The 20,325-nt window shown below is 59.5% G+C and overlaps 7 protein-coding genes across 7 annotated transcripts; 3 read left to right on the forward strand and 4 right to left on the reverse strand.

Moving 5' to 3' along the window:
• Positions 1-75: 75 nt before the first annotated feature.
• On the forward strand, positions 76-593 carry DL89DRAFT_292284 (galactose-binding like protein; the record flags this gene model as incomplete). The annotated part of the gene is made up of 2 exons (XM_040890284.1): positions 76-147; positions 195-593. The coding sequence occupies 2 exons, from the start codon at positions 76-78 to the stop codon at positions 591-593; spliced, it is 471 nt and encodes a 156-aa protein (XP_040744229.1).
• Positions 594-663: 70 nt separating this feature from the next.
• On the reverse strand, positions 664-3,536 carry DL89DRAFT_292285 (26S proteasome regulatory complex, non-ATPase subcomplex, Rpn2/Psmd1 subunit; the record flags this gene model as incomplete). Its single annotated transcript, XM_040890285.1, has 8 exons — positions 664-843; positions 884-892; positions 927-2,213; positions 2,254-2,422; positions 2,454-2,558; positions 2,615-2,710; positions 2,748-3,167; positions 3,193-3,536. 8 exons carry the CDS (start codon positions 3,534-3,536, stop codon positions 664-666), a joined length of 2,610 nt encoding a protein of 869 aa, XP_040744230.1.
• Positions 3,537-3,887: 351 nt separating this feature from the next.
• On the forward strand, positions 3,888-7,028 carry DL89DRAFT_266832 (elongation factor Tu GTP binding domain-containing 2). Its single transcript, XM_040887256.1, has 7 exons — positions 3,888-4,009; positions 4,031-4,071; positions 4,102-4,163; positions 4,185-4,187; positions 4,209-4,256; positions 4,278-6,101; positions 6,154-7,028. The coding sequence occupies exons 1-7, from the start codon at positions 3,948-3,950 to the stop codon at positions 6,982-6,984; spliced, it is 2,871 nt and encodes a 956-aa protein (XP_040744231.1). The 5' UTR covers positions 3,888-3,947; the 3' UTR covers positions 6,985-7,028.
• DL89DRAFT_278019 (P-loop containing nucleoside triphosphate hydrolase protein) lies at positions 7,018-11,702 on the reverse strand (the record flags this gene model as incomplete). Its single annotated transcript, XM_040889487.1, has 5 exons — positions 11,591-11,702; positions 11,028-11,507; positions 10,601-10,999; positions 10,321-10,578; positions 7,018-10,300 (listed from the first exon to the last, which is right to left on the reverse strand). Exons 2-5 carry the CDS (start codon positions 11,456-11,458, stop codon positions 7,018-7,020), a joined length of 4,371 nt encoding a protein of 1,456 aa, XP_040744232.1. The 5' UTR covers positions 11,459-11,507; positions 11,591-11,702.
• Positions 11,703-12,576: 874 nt separating this feature from the next.
• Positions 12,577-17,213, forward strand: DL89DRAFT_278020 (uncharacterized protein; the record flags this gene model as incomplete). The annotated part of the gene is given in 8 exon segments (XM_040889488.1): positions 12,577-13,368; positions 13,421-14,026; positions 14,106-14,633; positions 14,653-14,892; positions 14,945-16,082; positions 16,103-16,479; positions 16,517-16,897; positions 16,944-17,213. 8 exon segments carry the CDS (start codon positions 12,622-12,624, stop codon positions 17,211-17,213), a joined length of 4,287 nt encoding a protein of 1,428 aa, XP_040744233.1. The 5' UTR covers positions 12,577-12,621.
• Positions 17,214-17,478: 265 nt separating this feature from the next.
• On the reverse strand, positions 17,479-18,419 carry DL89DRAFT_266834 (uncharacterized protein; the record flags this gene model as incomplete). Its single annotated transcript, XM_040887257.1, has 4 exons — positions 17,479-17,925; positions 17,948-18,088; positions 18,141-18,190; positions 18,249-18,419. Coding segments are annotated over 4 exons (606 nt in total), but the record flags the coding sequence as incomplete, so codon positions are not given.
• A 336-nt stretch (positions 18,420-18,755) lies between these two features.
• On the reverse strand, positions 18,756-20,214 carry DL89DRAFT_266835 (Clp1-domain-containing protein). The gene is made up of 2 exons (XM_040887258.1): positions 19,808-20,214; positions 18,756-19,728 (listed from the first exon to the last, which is right to left on the reverse strand). The coding sequence occupies exons 1-2, from the start codon at positions 20,168-20,170 to the stop codon at positions 18,841-18,843; spliced, it is 1,251 nt and encodes a 416-aa protein (XP_040744235.1). The 5' UTR covers positions 20,171-20,214; the 3' UTR covers positions 18,756-18,840.
• Between the last annotated feature and the right edge of the window lie 111 nt (positions 20,215-20,325).

A 20,325-nucleotide genomic window follows, 5' to 3' on the forward strand; every position in this document is an offset into this window, starting at 1 on the left:
TGCTCCAGCCAATTTGAACCCTGCGAAATCTTGTCAACGCGAAACCACCACTCGTTAAACATCCTCCCTATTGCCATGTCTCAGCAGCTGCCCGATATCTCCTCCCAGGGTCTTTGGAGCGTCTCCACTCTCAAGCAGGGCCACGGCGTCTCCCATCCTCTACGACCACTCCACCACCACATACTGGCAGTCAGACTGGCTCGCAGCCGCACTGGGTTAGCATTAGGTTCGACCTGCGCATGCCCATACACGCCATCCACCTGTTTCTCAATATCGACCAGGACGAAAACTACACGCCGTGCCAGGTCAACATCAAGGCAGGGTCCAGCCAGTTCGACGTGCAGCAGGTGCACTTGATAGAGCTGGCGCAGGAGCCGCGCGGGTGGGTCGAGCTCAAGCTGTCGGATGCGGACGGCCCGCTCGCAGCCCAGTTCCTGCTGGTCGAGTTCCCAGCAAACTACGAGAATGGCCGCGATGTGCGCGTGCGCCAGATCCGGATCCTGGGCCCGCCTGTTGCCGAGACAAAGCTCAAGGCCGAAAGCATCCTGCCGTTTACAACCACAGAGTTCTCCATGTACGACTCGATACGCTAGAGAAAATGGGGATTTTGCTTAATAAAATGTAGAAAAGAGGGAAGAGAAAGCAGGTGGATGCTGGTAGTTTCTAGGCGGTGTCGTTGTCGAACGGATACTCGAACGGCTCGGGCGGCTGCACCGTGTTGGCTCCGTCATCGGCATCCATGAACTCGTCGTCGGGGCCAGCACTGATCACGCTGTCGATCAGGTTCTCGGGCTCGTCAGGCGTCGTGTCCCGCAGCACCAGAATCCCCGACATGCGGCCCTGCTTGACTGGCACGTAACCGGGCATTGGCCGGCCACTTGACCAGCGACTCCTGGTACGGCAGGAACGCGGGTCAGGTTATCGACGGCAAATGACTCGGGCCCCTGCCGGCGTGTCTTCTTGGTAGGCGTCTTGGGAGCAGCAGCCGCAGCACCATCAACATCCATGCCCTCGGCAGCGGGCGCGCCACTGCCAGCAGCAGAGCTGGACGACCCCTCGCCAGCCGACACCTCGACCTTCTTTGCGTGGCGCTGGGCCTTGGCTGTGGTCGACAGCACCGCCGTAGCCACCTTCGTCGGAGCCTGCGCAACCGGCTGCTCGATGTTGGGCGGATACTCGAACAGCGACTTGCGTCCCGTGCAGGTCGCCTCGAGAACAGGCACGCGCAGGTCCTTGTTGACGCCGATCAGCGCAGTGGGCTTGAACGACAGCGACAAGAAGTGCGCCAGCGGGAACCAGTACCAGAACTGCGTGAACAGCAGCATACCGGCGCAGGCCGACTTGCTGAGCTGCCCGTCGAGGCTGGTCAGGCCGATGGCCACATTGCGTCCACCAGCGTTGATGATGCCCTGGGCAATGGCAGCACCGAAGCGGGCAGCGGGCTCAATGTTCTTGGTCTCAATGAGCTCGGTGAACCGCTTGCGCACCTCGGCGACCTTGGGCTCGTACACTTCGTTCTGCTGGATCAGGATGAAGGCCAGCGAAATGCAGGCGCCCTGCACAACAAAATCAACCGAGTCCTTGAGCATCGGCTCCAGGATCGCAATGGCAGCCTTGGACCCGGACCCGGCACAGGCAATGCCCAGAGCCAGCGTGGCACCAAAGCGCACGTGCGGGTTGAAGCTCTCCGACAGCAGCTGCACCATGCGCGGCACCTGCTCGGGGCTGCGCAGCAGCAGGAAGCCGAGGCCAGTCACAGCAGCGCGGCGCACGTCATCGTTAACGTCAGAGACAGCCAGATGAAGCAGGCGGCGGATGGCGTTGTTGTCGCCAGTGCCCGTGTATGCCATAGTCGTCATCTGGACGGCGCCAAGACGGAGCAGCGGGTCCTCCTCCTCGACCAGCAGCTCAATGAGCGAGTCGGCTTCTTGCTGGCGGCCAAACATGACCAGGCCCATCCCGACAGCCAGAGCGCGGATGATCTTCTCGTGCTGCGTCTCGCGGGCGTACATGAGCATGGTCTTGATCGTCTCCTCGTGGCCAGTGCCCATCATGACCAGACCCATGCCAATAGCAGCAGCCTCGCCGGACACAGCGCTGTCAGCAAACAGCACAATCTTGAGCGCCTCAAAGACATCCTCGCTGCCCGAGCCCAGGCCGGCAGCACCGAGACCGAGACTGGCGCCGTGCTGCAGAATCTCGACATTCTGGCCCTGGAAGGTAGCCAGCGCATTCTGCAGGTAGCCTGATGACGCGGTCGCTGCCGTGGCTGGCGTTGATCAGACCCAGCGCATAGAAAGCACCGCCCTCAGAGAACGGCGACGACGACACCGAGTCCTCGGGCAGGTAAGGCTCGAGCAACGAGAAGCCGTTCCGGGTCTGGCCCTGGTGGATCACACCGAGAGGCAGCTGTGGCCGAGAACTTCGACCAGCTGCTGGCGCGCGACAGCCACTCGAGGTTCTCGCGCAAAAAATTGTCGATCGTGGTTCCAGCGTGCATGAAGGCATTCGACAGCGTCACGGCGTTGTGGGCGAGCGAGCTGCGCGAGTCCAAGGATCTTGCACTGTGCGGTTCAGGATGCCCATGTCGGTCTTGTTGTTGGTAAACAGGAACTCGAGGTTCAGCTTGAGCGACTCCTCGCCGCTCAAAATAGCCTGGACCTTGGTCACCGCCGCCACCACGCCCTCGGCCTCGGACTTGGCTGCGTCGCTCTGCGCAAGCGCGCTGTTGACAGGTGCCAGTGAACTCCTGTGACGAGTTGGCGTTCAGATCGAAGGCGATCTGGTATGCCGACAGAATGCCGCTCTCTCCAGACTGGATCAGGTTTGTCAGAATCTCGGCGGTCTTGGACGGGTTGTTGAGCTTGGCCAGGTTCTGACAGATGGCCTCATAGTTGGGGTTCTCAAACTGTGTGTAGACCTTGACCAACAGCTCCTGCACGCGGCTCTGCAGGTGAATGCTGCCGATGTAGTCGACGCACTCATTCTGCACATATGCCAGCAGCTGCTTTGTGTTGCCGCTGGTCAGCGCGCGCTCCAGCAGATCCAGCCGCCGCGCCTCAATCGCAATGCCGATGACCTGGCCGAACTCTTTGGATTCGAAGCAGCGCTCAACCATGCGCTCAAACACAGCCGCTAGCTTGTCGTCAATGGGCTTCTGCCACTCGCTGCCTGCTGTCGTCGTTGTGGGACCGCAGCTCAATGTACTTGTCGATGGCGCGGTTGACCACAGTCTGCACGAACGCCGAGTTTTCTGTCAGGTCGAACAGCTCGCCGGCACCCAGCGCAAACGACAGCGCATCGTCAAATGCACCCAGGTGGAAGTAGATCTTGGATGCGACTAGGGCTGCCAGCTTGCGGTGCTCAAAAGTCTCGTCCTCGTACAGAACCTCGATCTTTGAAATTGCGTCGGAAATCTCGGCCCAGAATTTGCCCATGACCTCGTTCAGCTGCACAAGGCCGTAGTACTGAAGCTCGCGCTCGTCCTCGTCGAGGAGCGAAATAAGCCCTCCTGCTGACGTCAATGTCGCGGCCATTTTTGCGAGAGCGAGATTCTATAACAAACTGGAGTTGGTGGTAAAAATGAGAAATAGGAAAGCTGGCAATCAGTTATAGACACGGCCAAGAATAAGAAAAGTGTGTTTGAAGCAGAGCGGTTGCGTTGGAAGGGAAAAAGAAGCGAGCCACGCCAGCCCGTCCGCCGAGCGATGATGTACACGTACCCTCCGCTGAGCAATTGAGAAGCGCCGAGAAGCCGAGGTTGCTTGCGTGGCCGGGCCTTGATCCTGATAAAATCCGCGGGCGGTGATCAGAATATGAGTTTTCGCTTGCAGCAGTTTTGCGCATTGGCAGGCGCAATTCCAGACAAGCGCCGCCTTTCCTTTTTAACACCACTTTCTACTTGTTTAGCAAACGCGTTCGTACCCGACCCCTCCCTGGCAGACGCAATGGACGATCCCAATTACGACGAGTTTGGCAATTACATTGGACCGGACCTGGGCTCCTCGTCGTCAGAAGAGGAGAGCGACAGCGAGGTCGAGCAGGCCGAGCCTGCGGCAGGCATGCCGGGCGGTAATGGCAGCGGGGGCGACAATGCCTCAGAGCAAGGCTCTGACGATGACGCCGATGCCGACGAGTCAAATCGGCATATGATGATCCAGCGCGTCGATGCTGCCATGAACCAGATCGTCCTGCACGAGGACAAAAAGTACTACCCGGAGGCCGAGGAAGTGTACGGTCCCGACGTCGAGGCGCTGGTACAGGAAGAGGACACGCAGCCGTTGACAGAGCCGATCATTGCGCCGCTCAAGACACGCAAGTTCCAGGTGGCCGAGGAAGACGAGCTGCCCGACACCGCATATACGAAGGAGTTCCTGGTTGATCTGCAAGGGTACCCGGCCATGATCCGCAATGTGGTGGTCGCCGGGCACCTGCACCACGGCAAAACGTCGATGGTAGACCTTTTGGTGGCCTCGACACACGAGTGGAAGGACTGGGATACCGCTACACCGCGGGCAACACCGACGGCCAAAATGGCGAAGCCCAACGACAAGGCGTTTGGATACACGGATGTGCATCAGCTTGAGCGGCGGCGCATGATCAGTCTAAAGTCGATGCCAGTATCTCTAGTGGCCCAAAACACCAAGGGGAAGAGCCTGGCGCTGAATATCATGGACTCGCCTGGCCATGTCAACTTTATCGACGAGGTGGTGGCGGCAATGCGGCTCTCAGACGGCGTGGTGCTGGTGGTCGATGTAGTCGAGGGCGTGATGACCAACACAGAGCGCATTATCCAGCTGGCGGTGCGCGAGCAGCTCCCAATCACGCTGGTGGTCAACAAGGTGGACCGACTGATGCTGGAGCTCAAGCTGCCGCCAGCCGACGCGTACTACAAGCTGAAGCTGACGATCGAGGAGGTCAACAAGGCGATTGCCGCCTGCCCGCTAGCCAAGCCCGAGATGCGCGTGTCGCCAGAGCTGGGGAACGTATGTTTTGCGTCGTCGTCCTACGGCTGGTGCTTCTCTCTCGAATCGTTTGCGCAGCAGTATGTAGCGAAATGGGATATGCCAGTGCGGGCACGCGACTTGGCCAAGCGCCTGTGGGGCGACGTGTACTACCACCCGCAGCGGCGCACTTTTATGCGCAAGCAGAACGCAGCACATGGCAAGGAGGCGAAGCGGTCGTTCCTGCACTTTATCTTGGAGCCGCTGTATAAGGTGTTTGCCCAGGTTGTCGGCGAGGACGAGCCTGCCCTGCGGCCAGTGGTCGAGTCGCTGGGGATCAAGCTACGAAAAGAGGACTACGCACTGGACGTGCACGACCTGCTGCGGCGGGTCATGACGCAGTTCTTTGGTCCGCCGACCGGACTCGTCGACATGTGCGAGACACACATCCCATCGCCAGCAGCAAATGCCGAGCGCAAGACAATGTCGCTGTACACAGGCCAGATGGATACAGAGACAGCACAGGCGATGCGGCAGTGCGACGCCAATGGGCCACTGGTAATTGCTGTGGCCAAGCAGTACCCGTCGTCCGATGCCTCGCAGTTCTTTGCCCTGGGCCGCATCTTCAGCGGGCATGTCAGCGTGGGCCAGAACGTGCGTGTGCTTGGCGAGGGCTACTCGCCTGGCGACGATGAAGACATGGCCATAGCCACCGTGACTGACGCATGGGTGTACTGCTCGCGCTACAAGATCCCGGTGTCAGGGCTTGGCGCCGGCAGCTGGGTCCTGCTGGGCGGAGTTGACGGGCCGATTAGCAAGACTGCGACCATTGTCGATACGTCGGTGCCTGAAGACGACCTGGCGGTTATCCGGCCGCTGCAGTTCCCCTCGGATCCCGTGATGAAGGTAGCCGTGGAGCCCGTAAACCCGTCGGAGCTGCCCAAGATGCTCAGTGGCCTGCGCAAGATTGGCAAATCGTACCCACTGGTGCAGACACGCGTCGAGGAGAGCGGCGAGCACATTGTGCTGGGCAGCGGCGAGTTGTACCTGGACTGCATCATGCACGACCTGCGGACAATGTACAGTGAGATCGAGATCAAGGTCGCTGACCCGGTGGTGGCCTTCCGCGAGACCGTCTCGGAGACCTCGGCGATCAAGGTATTTGGCGACTCGCCCAACGGCAAGAACCGGCTGACCTATCATTGCTGAGCCCATGGAGCAGGGGATTGCCGAGGACATCGAGTCGGGCAAGGTTTCGCTGCAGTGGCCAGCGCGCCAGGTCGGCCAGTTCTTTGAGGCCAACTACGGCTGGGACATCCTGGCCGGGCGCTCGATCTGGGCATTTGGACCGGGTCCCCAGGGCCCAAACATGCTGTCTGACGACACGCTACCGGGAGAGACAGACAAGGCCCTACTGCGCAGCGTGCGCGACTCGGTCAAGCAGGGCTTCCAGTGGGCAGCGCGCGAAGGCCCGCTGTGCGATGAGCCGATGCGCAACACGCGGTTCCGCATCCTCTCGGTGGACCTGGCCAGCGCCGCCATCCACCGCGGCGGCGGCCAGCTGATCCCGGCAGCGCGGCGTGTCTGCTACTCGAGCTTTTTGACATCTGAGCCGCGGCTCATGGAGCCCATCGAGCATGTCGAGATCCAGGCGCCTGCTGACTGCGTCTCGGCTGTCTACACGGTTCTGGGCCGCCGGCGCGGCCACGTCACCCACGACGCGCCCAAGCCCGGGTCGCCCATGTACACGATCAAGGCGATGCTGCCAACGATTGACTCGTTCGGGTTCGAGACCGACCTGCGCACATACACCAACGGGCAGGCGTTCTGCCAGCAGTTCTTTGACCACTGGCAGGTTGTGCCCGGAGAGCCGCTTGACAAGGAGATTGTGCTGCGGCCCCTGGAGCCGTCGTCGGCGCAGCAGCTAGCCAGGGACTTTATGCTCAAGACCCGACGCCGCAAGGGACTCAGCGACGATGTGTCGATTGACAAGTTCATTGATGATCCGACACTGAGGGATTTGGTAAAAAGCTTATATTGAAAACACTCAAGGAATTCCGAATAACAGCATCTCTTAGTTTTCGTTAGACCTTGCCCAGAGCTCGCGGAACACGCCGTCCTGCTTGTTCAGCAGGATCTCTGGCGTGTCGAACTCTGCCACCTTCCCCTTGTCAAGCACCAGGATACGGTCGGAGTCGACGATGGTGTTGAGGCGGTGGGCGATGGTCAGCACCGTGCAATCCTTGAACTCCTTGCGGATCGACTCCTGGATGATGGAGTCGCTCTCGGGATCAATCGCCGCTGTAGCCTCGTCGAGCACCAGGATCTTGGCGCGCTTGAGCAGGGCACGGGCCAGGCAGATAAGCTGGCGCTGGCCAACGCTGAAGTTCTCGCCGCCCTGCGTCACAACAAACTCCAGACGCTCGTCCTTTGCGCGAATGGCATCGCCCAGGTGGGCGTTGTCCAGCGCACGCCAGATCTCGTCGTCCGAGTACTTGTTGAACGGATCCAGGTTACTACGAACCGAGCCAGCAAACAGCACCGGGTCCTGGGGGATGATCGAGAGGCGGCTACGCAGATCAAAGAGACCGTACTTGGAGATGTCCTGGCCGTCGAGCAGAATCTGGCCCGACGCACCTTCAATGATACGGAACAGCGCCAGCGTCAGCGACGACTTGCCAGCGCCAGTGCGTCCAACGATGCCGACCTTCTCTTTGGGACGGATAGTGAACGAGATTTCCCTCAGCACCAGATCCAGACCCTCGCGGTAGCGCGTCGAGTAGTTGCGGAACTCGACAGCACCCTGCTCGGGCCACTGCTCAGTGGGGCGGTTGTCCTCAATGACCTCGGGCGCCTCAGATGGCAGATGCTCGTACTCTTGGATGCGCACGTAGTCGCACATGGAGTTCTCCAGATCGCACTCCATGCGCAGCATCCAGTTCACCTGCTGCGTGCTCTGCAGGGCATAGGTGACCGACAGGCCAACAAGGCCGGCGTCAATGGCGCTGTATTTTAGCGACAGGACGCCTAGCAGGGCTGTCGCGAAGATAATGCACGCCGACATGAACTCGAGCCGCACCGCCAGCCAGCGGTTCAGAGACAGGTACGGGAACACGCACCGCTGGTTGGCGTCCAGCTTGCGGATGTTCTCGGCCATGAACCGCTCGGCCTGTCCGTAGGCGCGCACCGTCGAGGCACCGCCGAGGGTTTCCTGGAAGCTCGCGTAGATGGGCGACCGCGTGGTCGAGTCCAGACGCTTCAGTGTCCGCGACGTCGTCAAGAAGTAGTGCTTCAGGTAGAAGAAGAACACGACCACCGGCACCAGGACTACACCAAACGCCGGGAACGACACCACAATGACAATCACCGAAAAGGAGATGTTGGACAGGTTCTGGAACCACGACGCCAGGGTCTGCGGAATCACCGAGTCCACCGAGTTCTGGTCCTTGGAAAAGCGCTGCAGGATCCGGCCCAGCGGGGTTGTGTCAAAGAACGACATGGGCGAGCGGAACACCGCGTACAGCATGTTCTTGTGCGTGGTCTTTCCAGAGTTGACAGCGCAGATTGTCCACAGCGTCTGCGACCGGATCAAGCAGAAGACCGCGGCGACGACTCCATACAGACCATAAATAGTGATGTAGTACATGGGCTTGTGTGGGTCCTCGGTGCCTTCGCGCTCATGCTGCTCGTTCGCCGACGACCATGTCTTTAGCCACACGTTGCTGAGCACCAGCAGCCCCTGGTTCATCAGCATGCTGGCTACGAACACGAAGATGCCGTAGAACGTGCATGCGCGCAGATAGTCAATGTATGACTCCGTCGAGACCTTGCCGGTAGCCGAGATCTCGGCTTCAATAAGCTGATCGCCCTGGATGCTGTCGGTGGTGCGCAGCTGGCCGGCTCTCTGGATCGGCGCAACACTGGCTGCTGGCAGCGTCTGCACGGTCGAGCGGCGGCGCCCGCTGCTTGAACTAGACAGGTCGCCGTCCATAGCGTCGGCAGGCGGAGCAAGCTGCGTGAAGCTAGCTGTCGGCGTGACTGCGGATGACGCAGGGGTAGACAAATCACCGTTGCCAAACTCCTGAACCAGATTGAAGACCAGGCCACGGCGCTCCATCAGCGACAAGGCAGAGCCATACTCAGCAATCTGCCCGTCGCGCAGCAGCATCACCGAGTCGCAGCGGGTCAGGTATTGCACCGCGTTGGTAATGTGGATGCGCGTGCGGGACTTGAGCAGACCCTGCGGGCCAAGCACCTGGTCAAACAGATGGCGGCCGACATGGGCATCGACTGCAGAAAGCGGATCGTCGAGAATATACACATCGGCACGCGAGTAGACAGCACGGGCCAGCGAGACACGGGCCTTCTGGCCACCCGACAGGTTGATTCCCTTCTCACCGATCTCGGTCAGATCGCCGGCCGCCAGAATCTCGAGGTCGGGGCGCAGCGCGCAGGCGTCAATGACGCGGTTGTAGAACTCCTCGTTGTACTTTAGCCCGAAAAGGATGTTATCACGCAGCGTCGCGTTCATGATCCATGGCTGCTGCGACGCATAGGCCACCTTGCCGTGGATAGTGACCTCGCCACGCACCTTGCGCATGTCGCCGAGCAGAGCCGAGACCAGCGAGGACTTGCCAGAACCCACCCGACCCACAACCGCCAGATGCTCGTCGCTCTTGGCGGCAAAGTCAACGTTGTCCAGAATATTGGCGCCGTTGCGGTCCCACTTGAACGCAGCGTCACTGACACGCACAGCGACCTCAGTCTCGCCAGGCGATGCAGTCTTGCGCACGCTCTCCAGCCGTGTGATCGAATCCAAGTCGAGCTCGTCGCTGACCAGCAGCTTGTAGATCCGGCCCAGCGCAACACTGGCCTCGACAATCGACGAGATGATGATTGGGAACATGGTCAGCGGGAAGCGCAGCAGGTTGAACAGCGACAGGGCGACAAACACCAGCTGGGCAGTCAGCGGGCCGTGCGACTCGCCGTCAAACATGGCGTAGACAAAGAACGTCAGGAACGAGACCAGGAATGGCACAACCATCATCGACAGCGACGCGTAGGCGTTCATGATGCCGTACTTTTTCATTGTGGCCAGCTCAAAGTTCTCGCGCACGTCGCGGATGTTCTCCAGGAACGAGCGCTCCCAGGCATAGAGCTTGATCACCTTGATTCCTGACAGGGCCTCGTCGATCATCGTCGTGCGCTTGTCCTTGTTCGTCATCTGTGCCTTCTGCAGGTCGCGCATGCGCGTCGTCAGCCAGCCGTTGACGGGGATGGCCAGGATCATGACCAGGAATTCCGGCAAACACCGACCAGCCGAGGGTGTTGTACAGGAGATACACAGCAAAGATGATCTGGACGGGGCCCTGACCACGCAATGTGCATGTAGTCGACAACACCGCCGATGCGCTCAACATCAACCGAAAACAGCGTGGTGATGTTGCCAATGGTGTAGTCCTGGCGCGTGTCGTTCGACAGCCTCAGCCCCTTGCGGTAGATGGCCGAGGTCAGGCTCGACTTGATCTTCATGCCTGTGGTCATGCCCAGCTGGAAGTACTGGTGAAGGAACAGGGTCTGGATGATCTGCAGGCCGAGCATCGCGAATGCATAGAAAGTATCCGTTCGAGATTGGCTGCGGGTGGTCGGTCGAGAACGACGACACAAAGCCAATCAGACGCGACAGCAGCACCGGCTGCGTGAACTGCAGGATATCCTGGATCAGCTTGAAGAACCCGGCCAGCGCAAACGGCAGCCCCACCGTGCTCCACAGCGCCCGGATCAGCGATGGCTGGCGCTTCGCCTCATTGTCGACTTCGTGCTGCCACTTCTCCTCGAACTGGGCCGCAATCCTCGACGGTGCGTACTTGCGCGGCAGGTCCCACAGGTCTGCCTCGGTCAGAAGCTTGGTGCGCCCCAGCTTCAGCAGCGGCGACATCCACGAGAACGTCAGCTGCGAGAAAATATTCGCGTCCTCCACTGGCGAATGCACGCCAAAGCGGCTCACCGAGTCGTCATCCAGATCGTCGTCCTCCGCCAGCGCGTATTCCACCAGCCTTGCGCGGCCACAGCTCGGCGCTGAACACAGCCAGGGTCATGGCGAGCTCGGCATACCGTGCTGGCAGGAGCGCGCGCTTGCGGTGCAGATCAGAGCGCAGCATCACGCCGTCCAGGAGCAGGCTGGTGAGCCAGTAAAGAAGCAGAATCCCCGAGGACGTGCGCGCCCGTGTCTGCTCGTAGTGATGCAGATCGACAGCCAGCAGGTAGGCGGCGGTCTGCACAAACAGACCGACCACAAACACATTGAAACTGCGCGACAGTGGCCGCTGCATTACCGTGTGTACAAGCTCAGCGACAGATGCCACCGCAATGCCGACAGCCAGGGCCATCTTTATGTAATACACCGCTGTCTTTGTGTACGGGCTGGGCAGCGCATACATTCCTTGCAGCTTGCGCAGCCGCACCAGCGCCAGGGACAATGAACAGCAGGTTGAGAGCCGGACCCAGCACTCCATGCTCAAAGCAGGGAGTCAGGTCGATTTCACGCCGGGAGCTCCAGGGGCCCTAATCAGGAAAAAGCAGTAATTAGCAAGCAGCACCGAGTGGTCGTAGCGCAAGGCGACCAGCAAGCTCCTGCGGCAACGTACCCAGCCTTCTGCGTTGGTGCAGAATCCACGAGGCTTGACCATGTCTGTCACGGATCGCAGAAAAAAGTGGTGAAAGGAGGATTCAGGGGAATTCCAAAGTGAAAGGGGTTCGATGGGTATGGTGGTTGGCCCGGCAGCGACTGGCGGGCGGGGCTTCATTTAAATAGTTTCCCCGAGCCGACTCCAGCTCTCCTGTGTGTTTACGACGACACGCACAGACGAATTAGACAGCAGGAAATTACTCACCAGTGCCGATCCCTCAAAGCCAGGTCCTGCTCTGTGCTTCGTCCTGTGGAAAAAAATACTTTTTGCGATTTGTCAGCTAGGCAGCTCAAGGATGGGGAGGGGCCAGCATGTCTGCCTAGAGGGCTCGCAGGCTTAGAACAATCCGGACGAATCAGCTGAGTGTTAATACGCAGCGCACTGAATTTGCGCAGAATAGCGCGCTACCGCTGGTGGCTGTTGGCGTGCGAGACATGCAGAGTCCGCACCTACGCATGCCAGATCCCCCTGCCAGCAGCAGAGTTATATGAAGCGGGGGGTGTCGCCGACACAGAGTCATTTGTCATCACGCGGTGGCATCAGCAGCTGTGCAATGGAGCCACGTAGACCCCCTGCTCTGGCCGCAGCGGCCGGCGGTGTCTGGCAGGTTTCAGGGGTAGAGGGCCCGCTGCCATCTTGCGCCAGCTGATTGCACCCACGTGACAACTCTATGCAGTAGGCAGCCAGCGTCACCGCCATTTCTGCTGCAGCATGGGCGCTATGGCAGATCTACAGATAGGACTTGTGCCCTCGCCTAGATCGCAACGGAAGCCGAGTTCCATTTGTGCACTGAAAAACGGGTTTGTGCCAGGACAGTTTTTTTTGCGTTGCAGTCCATTTAAAGCCGCTGTGCGCTTTGACTGCACAACCATTTGCTTCTCTGCTTCGCTTTTTTCTTCTTCCGCTTTTTAGGCCTGCCCAGACTACATTGGGCCGACACTATTGATCTCCATTCACACTCTTTAGGGCAGTAAGGCTTTAAATCTCCAATGCCGTCGTTTTGCCCGGCAAGCGAGGGCTGGGGCCCGCTGAGCCCCACACGGCCAGCCGACCTCACGACGTGCTTCCAGTACGGCGCGCTGGCAACGGGTCTCAACATCGCATTTGTAATCGCAGCGACCATCCGGCTGAAGCAGCTGCGCTCGGCGCCGCGCCTCCCCCGCGCCATCGTCGCGCCGGGACTCTACTGGGCGAAGATGGCGCTGGCAGTCTCGGCCGTTTTCGCATCGGCGTCTGAATTTGTGATGTGGGCCAGCCTCTACCCGTACCAGAATGTGTATACGGTCGGGCTGGGCGTCCAGACTGTTGCGGTGGCACTGGCAGTGTATCCTCCACAAGCGCGAGCAGCTAGGGCAACCGGATCGCCTCGGACGGTGCTGCTGCTGTTCTGGCTGGCCACGGTGTGTCTGTCGCTGGTGCGGCTGCGCACCGAGTTCACGACGGGTGTTCTGGAGTCGGATCCGCCGGCGGTTATTGCCATCGCTGCGTTTATTGCGACAGCCACGGCGACGCTGGTGCTCGAGGCACAGCCGAAGCCGCACATGCTGTATGAGCTGGTTGACGAGGACGACGAGGACTACACGGGCTACAGCGCGTACCAGTCGCCCGAGGAGCGTGCCAACATCTTCGAGCGGCTGACGTTTTCGTGGATGACGCCGCTGCTGGAGCTCGGGTACAACAAGCCGCTGCAGCTCGAGGACACATGGGAGCTGATGCCCGAGTACCAGCCGGACGTGGTCACGGATAACTTCCAGCGCAACTGGCAGGACGGAGCTGCAGTCAGGACAGCCATCGCTGTTCCGTGCGACGCTGCGCACGTACGGCGTGCCGTATCTGCTGGGCGGTTTCTACAAGCTGATCAAGGACCTGGTGTCATTCCTGAACCCGATCCTGCTGTCGCGGCTGATTGGCTTTGTGGGCACGTATAACACGCCGCAGGCGGAGCCGGTGGAGAACGGGTACTTTTATGCGCTGTCGATGTTCATTGTGGCGACGATCCAGACACTGGCGTTCCAGCAGCACTGGGTGCAGAACCAGAAGGTCAACTGCATGCTCAAGACCAGCTACACAACGGCCATCTACCGCAAGACGCTGGCGCTGTCCAACGACGCGCGGCAGAAATTCAGCGTCGGCGAGATCGTCACGCACATGAGCGTGGACTCGCAGCGCGTGGCAGATTTCTCTAGCAACTTCTCGCACCACCTGTGGAGCTCGCCGCTGCAGATTGTCCTGGCGCTCCATCTGCTGTACCGGACGCTTGGCTGGAGCATCTTTGCTGGAGTGTTCGCTATGCTCGTCAGCATTCCGACGTCGGCGCGCATCAGCCGGCGCATGCGCAACCAGAACAAGCTGCTTATGGGCTTCCGCGACCGCCGCATGAAGATCATGGACGAGGTGCTGTCGGGCATCAAGATCATCAAGCTCTATGCCTGGGAGTCGTCGTTTCATCCGCCGCGTCAACCACATCCGAGAGAAGCTGGAGCTGGCCACCATCCGCAAGTACGGAATCCTCCAGGCCGGCTTCTCGTTCATCGTCACGCTGGTGCCCTTTGCTGTGTCGTTCTCGACCTTTGGCCTCTACGCCCTGGCTGATGGCAAGTCGCATGGCCCGCTGACGCCGCAGCTGGTATTTGTCGCTCTGACGCTGTTCAACATGCTGCGCTGGCCGCTGTCGCACGGGCCCATGGTCATCCCGGCCTTCCTCGAGTGCATGGTCTCGCACCGCCGCATCTTCGAGTTCCTAACCGCCGAGGAGATCGACTTCTCCTCGATCAACAACGAGCCGTACGACCGCGACTCGCCCTCAGCCTCCCCCGACGACGTGCTGGTGACCATCAAGAACGGCACGTTCAAGTGGCTCATGACCGAGCAGCCCTCGCTCAAGGACATCAACATCGAGTGCAAGCGCGACGAGCTGTTTGCCATTATCGGCCGTGTGGGCTCTGGCAAGTCGTCGCTGGTGTCGGCTATCCTAGGCGACATGCTCAAGGAGAGCGGCACTGTCGGTTGTGTCTGGAAAGGTCGCCTACGTTCCGCAGCAGGCGTGGATCATGAATGCCACGCTCAAGGAGAACGTCCTGTTTGGCCACAAGTACGAGCCCGAGTTCTACGAAAAGGTCATTGACGCCTGCGCGCTGCGCCCCGATCTCGACATGCTGCCCGGCGGAGATCTGACCGAGATCGGCGAGAAGGGAATCAACCTGTCGGGTGGCCAGAAGGCCCGTGTCTCGCTGGCCCGCGCTGTCTATGCCCGTGCCGATGTGTACCTCCTCGATGATCCCGCTCTCTGCCGTCGATGCCCATGTCGGCAAGCACATCTTCACCCAGGTGCTCGGCCCGCAGGGTCTGCTCAAGTCCCGCACGCGTGTCCTGGTGACCAACGCTGTGCAGTACCTGACCATGGTTGACTCGGTTACAATGCTGCGCGACGGGCAGATCGTCGAGCGCGGCACGTTTGCGCAGGTCATGGAGAGCAAGGGCGAGATCTTCGACTTTGTCCACAAGTTCATCGAGAGCTCCGCCGCCAACACGCCCGGCGGCAGCAACGACAACTCGGACGTCGAGTACTACGAGGACGAGGAAACTACCAACGAGCAGGACGGCACTCTGGCGCTGCCCGGTGTGGGCATCACCCGCAAGTCCACCAGGCAGACCCTGGGCCGCGCCAGCATCGGCACTGTCCACGCCGCGCAGGACCGCAAGAAGCGCGGTGCTGCCCAGGGCGTGCCCCGCCGGGAGCTGGAGGAGCAGGAGGCGCGCGAGTCGAACCGCATCATCGCCACCGAGGTCAGTCGCCAGGGCCGCGTCGAGTGGAGCACATACACGACCTACTTCCGGGCCTGTGGCATGCGCAACGTGGTCATATATGCGATTGCCATCCTGTGTGCTTCCATCAGCAACGTGCTGGCTAACCTGTGGCTCAAGAACTGGGCATCGTCCAACACCGACACCGAATCGAACGGCCTGCGCTCATTCGCCGAGCGCCATACCGTGATCTACTACCTACTCATCTACGGCGCCCTGGGCACGCTCGGCGGCGCCATGTCGGCCATCCAGTCGCTGGTGCTGTGGACGCTCTGCGCCATCCGCGCCTCCCGCAAGATACACGAGAGCATGCTTGTGGGCGTTCTGCGTTCCCCGACATCCTTCTTTGACGTCACCCCGCTCGGCCGCATCCTCAACCGCTTCTCGTCGGACCTGCAGCGCTGCGACGAGTCCCTGCCACGCTCGTGCTCCGGCCTTGTCAGTACCATGGTCGGCGTGATCTCCGCTGTCGTCGTCATCTCCATGTCCACGCCTGCCATGGTAGTGATCATGATTCCGCTCGCCCTTGTCTACCGTTACCTCCAGCAGCGCTACCTGTTCAGCAGCCGCGAGCTGCGCCGTCTCGACTCCACCACGCGGTCGCCCGTCTTTGCTCACTTCCAGGAGTCCATTGGTGGAGCCCCCAGTATCCGCGCCTACGGCCAGGAGCCTGCGCTTCACCGGTGAAAACGAAGCCCGTGTCGCAAAAACCATCCGCGCCTACTACGCCTCGCTGTCCTATCAACCGCTGGCTGTCGCTGCGCCTCGAGACCCTCGGCAACCTGGTCATGCTGGGCACCACCATGCTGGCTGTCCTGGCCGTCCACTACCTTGGCTACAGTGACTCTGGCCTTGTCGGTCTGTCGGTTGCCTATGCGCTCGACTTCACCAGCTCGCTCAACTGGTCGGTGCGCTCCTACACCGAAGTTGAGAACTCGATGGTGCAGCTGGAGCGTGCCGCCGAATACGCCCGCCTGCCGTCCGAGGCTGCTACAATCGTCGAGGACCACCGCCCCACTGAGGACTGGCCCGAGCAGGGTGTCGTAGAGTTCCTGCAACTACTCGACGCGCTACCGCGAGGGTCTGGATTTGGTGCTCAAGGATCTGTCGTTCCGCGTCATGCCCAACCAGAAGGTCGGCATCGTTGGACGCACTGGTGCTGGCAAGTCGTCGCTGACGCTGGCGCTGTTCCGTATCATTGAAGGTGCGTCAGGCCAGATTCTGCTCGACGGCCAGGACATCTCCAAGTACGGTCTCTTTGATGTTCGCAGTCGCCTCTCGATCATCCCCCAGGACCCGGTGCTGTTTGCTGGTACTATCCGTGAGAACCTGGATCCGTTCAACAAGTACTCGGACGACGAAGTCTGGCGTGCGCTCGACAATGCCCACCTTGGCGACCTTATCCGCTCCAAGGACGAGCGTCTGGAGTTTGTTGTGACGCAGAGCGGCGAGAACTTCAGCGTTGGCCAGCGCCAGCTTATCTGTCCTGGCCCGTGCCCTGCTCAAGCGCGCCAAGATCCTGGTGCTCGACGAGGCGACCGCCGCTATCGACAATGCCACCGATGCTATTATCCAGGAGTCGATCCGCAAGGAGTTCAAGGATTGCACGGTGCTGACCATCGCCCACCGCCTCAACACTGTCATCGACAGCGACATGATCATGGTCATGGACGGCGGTCGGCTGGCAGAGTACGACAGCCCGCAAAACCTGCTCGGGAACGAGGACAGCCTGTTCGCCAAGCTCGTTGAAGAATCCAAGACTAACGAGTCTGGCTAGTGGACCTATTATTACCCTGAACCCTTTTCAAATACAAATCATTTTTGCCGACAGATGGTGCCCAACTCCAGCCTCACATTGGGCTTTTCTCTGTGCCTACAACAGATACATCGTCGATGCATGTGTGCAGTCAATCTCTGATCACCCCGAGCCAGAGAGACTCCCCTGGTGCTCCCGCTCCTTCCCAACCGCTGCGGTCTATGTATGCACATGGCGTCATGTGGTTCTTGTCCATCACCGAGGCATCTCTCCTCTCTGTTGCAAACACCTGTTTGACTTTCCACATGCGCTTTCCTCTTGGCACGTCTGCTAGAAGGGTCAAAATTTATGCTATTAGAGCCAAATGTATGCTGCTTGTGAGAAAACTGCCTGCGTTGCCAGGTGCCAATCCTGCTGCATGGCTGCACACCTTACCAGCGCGCGGTGTTTTGGATCTGGGGGTGTCACATAAACACCGGCATGCTCTTCTTAGCAGTCCATATTGTGGATGAGGTCTAGCAGAATCTTGCGAGCCTTTATCGGATGAACCAGGTCGCCATAGTCGATCCACCAGAAGGTGTTTTCGATGACTGGCGGCTTGAGCATCATCGGTCTAAAGAATGTGAACGGCGCTTTGTAATTTGCAAACGGCGACATTGGCCGCTGTATCAAGTCCGGCACGCTGATATCTAGCATCTGCGGCGAGCTTGGCAGCCGCAAGTCCGCGTATCTCCTCGCCAGCAACATCCGCAAACAGCACCACAAACATCCCGCAGTCGAATCCGTTCTCCTGTTGCGGGCAGCTGTGCATGACAATCTTCGTCAGCTCGTTGCCCAGAAGATAGTCGATGCGGCGCTGTGTCTGCGACGCTGCACTATAGTTTGTCGCCGCCAGGCTGTCAAAGTAATGGTAGGTGCGTGTCGACCGGATATAGATGAGTCAGGGACCAGTGCGCTATGCCCCTGCGCATAAACGGCCGCGACGGGTCGGCAGGCTGCTGCCCGTTGACGGGGATGAATATCACTTCTTTGCAGGTCCATGTTGCTCGGCGCCACGGCCAGAAGATTGGGCGACGCTGCCTGGTGTGTCAGGTAGTATGAGATTGTTGGCTTCAGAAACAGTACCGAGTCGTCGCCTTTGAGGATGTCGTGCATCAGATACTCAAAGTAGAAGCTCAGGATATTGTCGTTTAGCCATTGCCCTTCGTGCAGGGTAGCTGGGGTCGCCCTTGAACAGCACTGTGTCGTGGTAGCTGAGAATGGCACGCTCCTGCATCATACGTACGGCTAGGGAATGTGGTTAGAGCTTGGGATAGACAGCGGTACAGGAAGAATATTATGTAGAATAGGACGCTGGGAATTATCGTAGGAGCTGAGGCGGGAAGCAGCAGAAGGTTGTCAACGAGGGCTTTTTGGAATCACACGCAGCGGGGCCCTCACGCACCACATCTTTTTTGTGCGAGAACGACCTACCACGCTGCAGATGCGACAGCTCATGTCCACATGACATGCGTCAGGCCCTCGTTTTTGCACATCCGTCGCAATCCCCTCCTTCGGACCTCCCCAGGATCGTCATGTCTGCCGGATGTTTTCAGTCATACATTTTGCACAGCCAAATATCCAGTGTCAAGAGCTATCAGCGGCTATCTTATGTCTCCATCCACTTGATCCCGCCATAGAGCAGAACCGGTTTCTGCAGTCGGCCAGGAACAGGCGCCAGCAGCGTCAGCCGCTTCTTTGCCATATCCACGCCGGTCACACTCACGAATCCCAGCGCCTGCATGCCAACAACACCCTCCCTTGCCTCGTCCCGCCTGGCGTCAGTCACAGCCAGAATCGAGTGCGAGAGGCCCTCGTCGGGAGTGACTTCCAGCACGCTCGTATCAGTCACCATACGGGATTCGCCCAGCGGCAATGTCGACGATGGCGCTCGTGCATCTTCGCCAATGCGCACAACCAGGATGTCGTCAAAGTTTGTGATGGTCGAGTACGACGATACCGGATTGCCGCTGGTTCCGTAAAAGTACTGCCTGACAATGCGGCTGTTGTACTGCCGGCGAAACGCAGGCTCGCGATCAACCACACCACCAGACTTGGCCAGCTTGACAACCGTCACGCCAGCCATTTTGCTCGAAAACGCGCTGTACATGCGCTCGTTGCCAACCACAATCAGCACGTTGATTTTCAACTTTTCGGCTGCATACTCGAGCACTTCGTACTTGCTTGCATCTGAGACGCCCCGCGTATCGACGACGAATCCTGATCCTGCCGCAAATCGATCCGTGCGCAGCCGCAAGTCAATTGATTGCGCGACTCTATCTACCAACAGTTTATACAGCAGCACGTTGTCGGTCGGCTGCTCGTGCCCAAACTGCCACACGATCGGTGTAGCTGGAGGTGCATTTGATGATGCCTCCGCGTACCCTATCCAGCTGTCCTCAATGCTAATGGCATGCGTGATTGGTGTCACCGACAACGTGCCAGGAACCGTGATTGTAGCTTCATGCGGATCCAGATCAGCAAAAAGCGGTGTCTCCTTGCATCCGCACCGCGTAGTTCAGCAGCAGCTTTGCAATTGACGTCTTGCCACTGTCCTCAGGTCCGATAATCATGACCCGTGGCGTTGCGGCTGATTCATCGCTGCCACCAGAGATATCACCGTGCGCCTGGACGCGCTTCTGCTGCAGCGCCATATGCACATTGATGTACGAGTCCATGGGTGTCTCGCCGGCGACATAGGCCGACTGGCACTCGCCCACCACCCGCAGAGTGCACCCCTCCCAAGAGAATATCGCCCCGTTTTCGCCGCTGAACGAGTAGTCTGTTGTTGGACCGAGCTCAGCACCAAAGTACTCGGCACACCCAGACACAAGCGTGACCTTGATCGTCTTTCTAAACGCAACCTCGAACCGGAACTCTTCGCCCGCCTTCAATTGCCACTCTTTGGCTGCCTCATTTAGCTCCTTGGCAGCTGTCATTTCAGGAAAGGAGTAAAGGCGTCAACCTCGTTGGAATGCAATATGGAGTAGAGAAAAGCTGAGCAGCAAAAAAGAAGGCTTGGCTCATCCTCTTCGCGTCACTGAGCCGACCTGGACAGATGGCTCGCGGCTCGCTGCAGCTCGGAGTCTGAGGT

This window comes from Linderina pennispora (assembly GCF_002104995.1).
Source record: "Linderina pennispora strain ATCC 12442 chromosome Unknown DL89scaffold_5, whole genome shotgun sequence".
NCBI classification, from domain to species: domain Eukaryota; kingdom Fungi; phylum Kickxellomycota; class Kickxellomycetes; order Kickxellales; family Kickxellaceae; genus Linderina; species Linderina pennispora.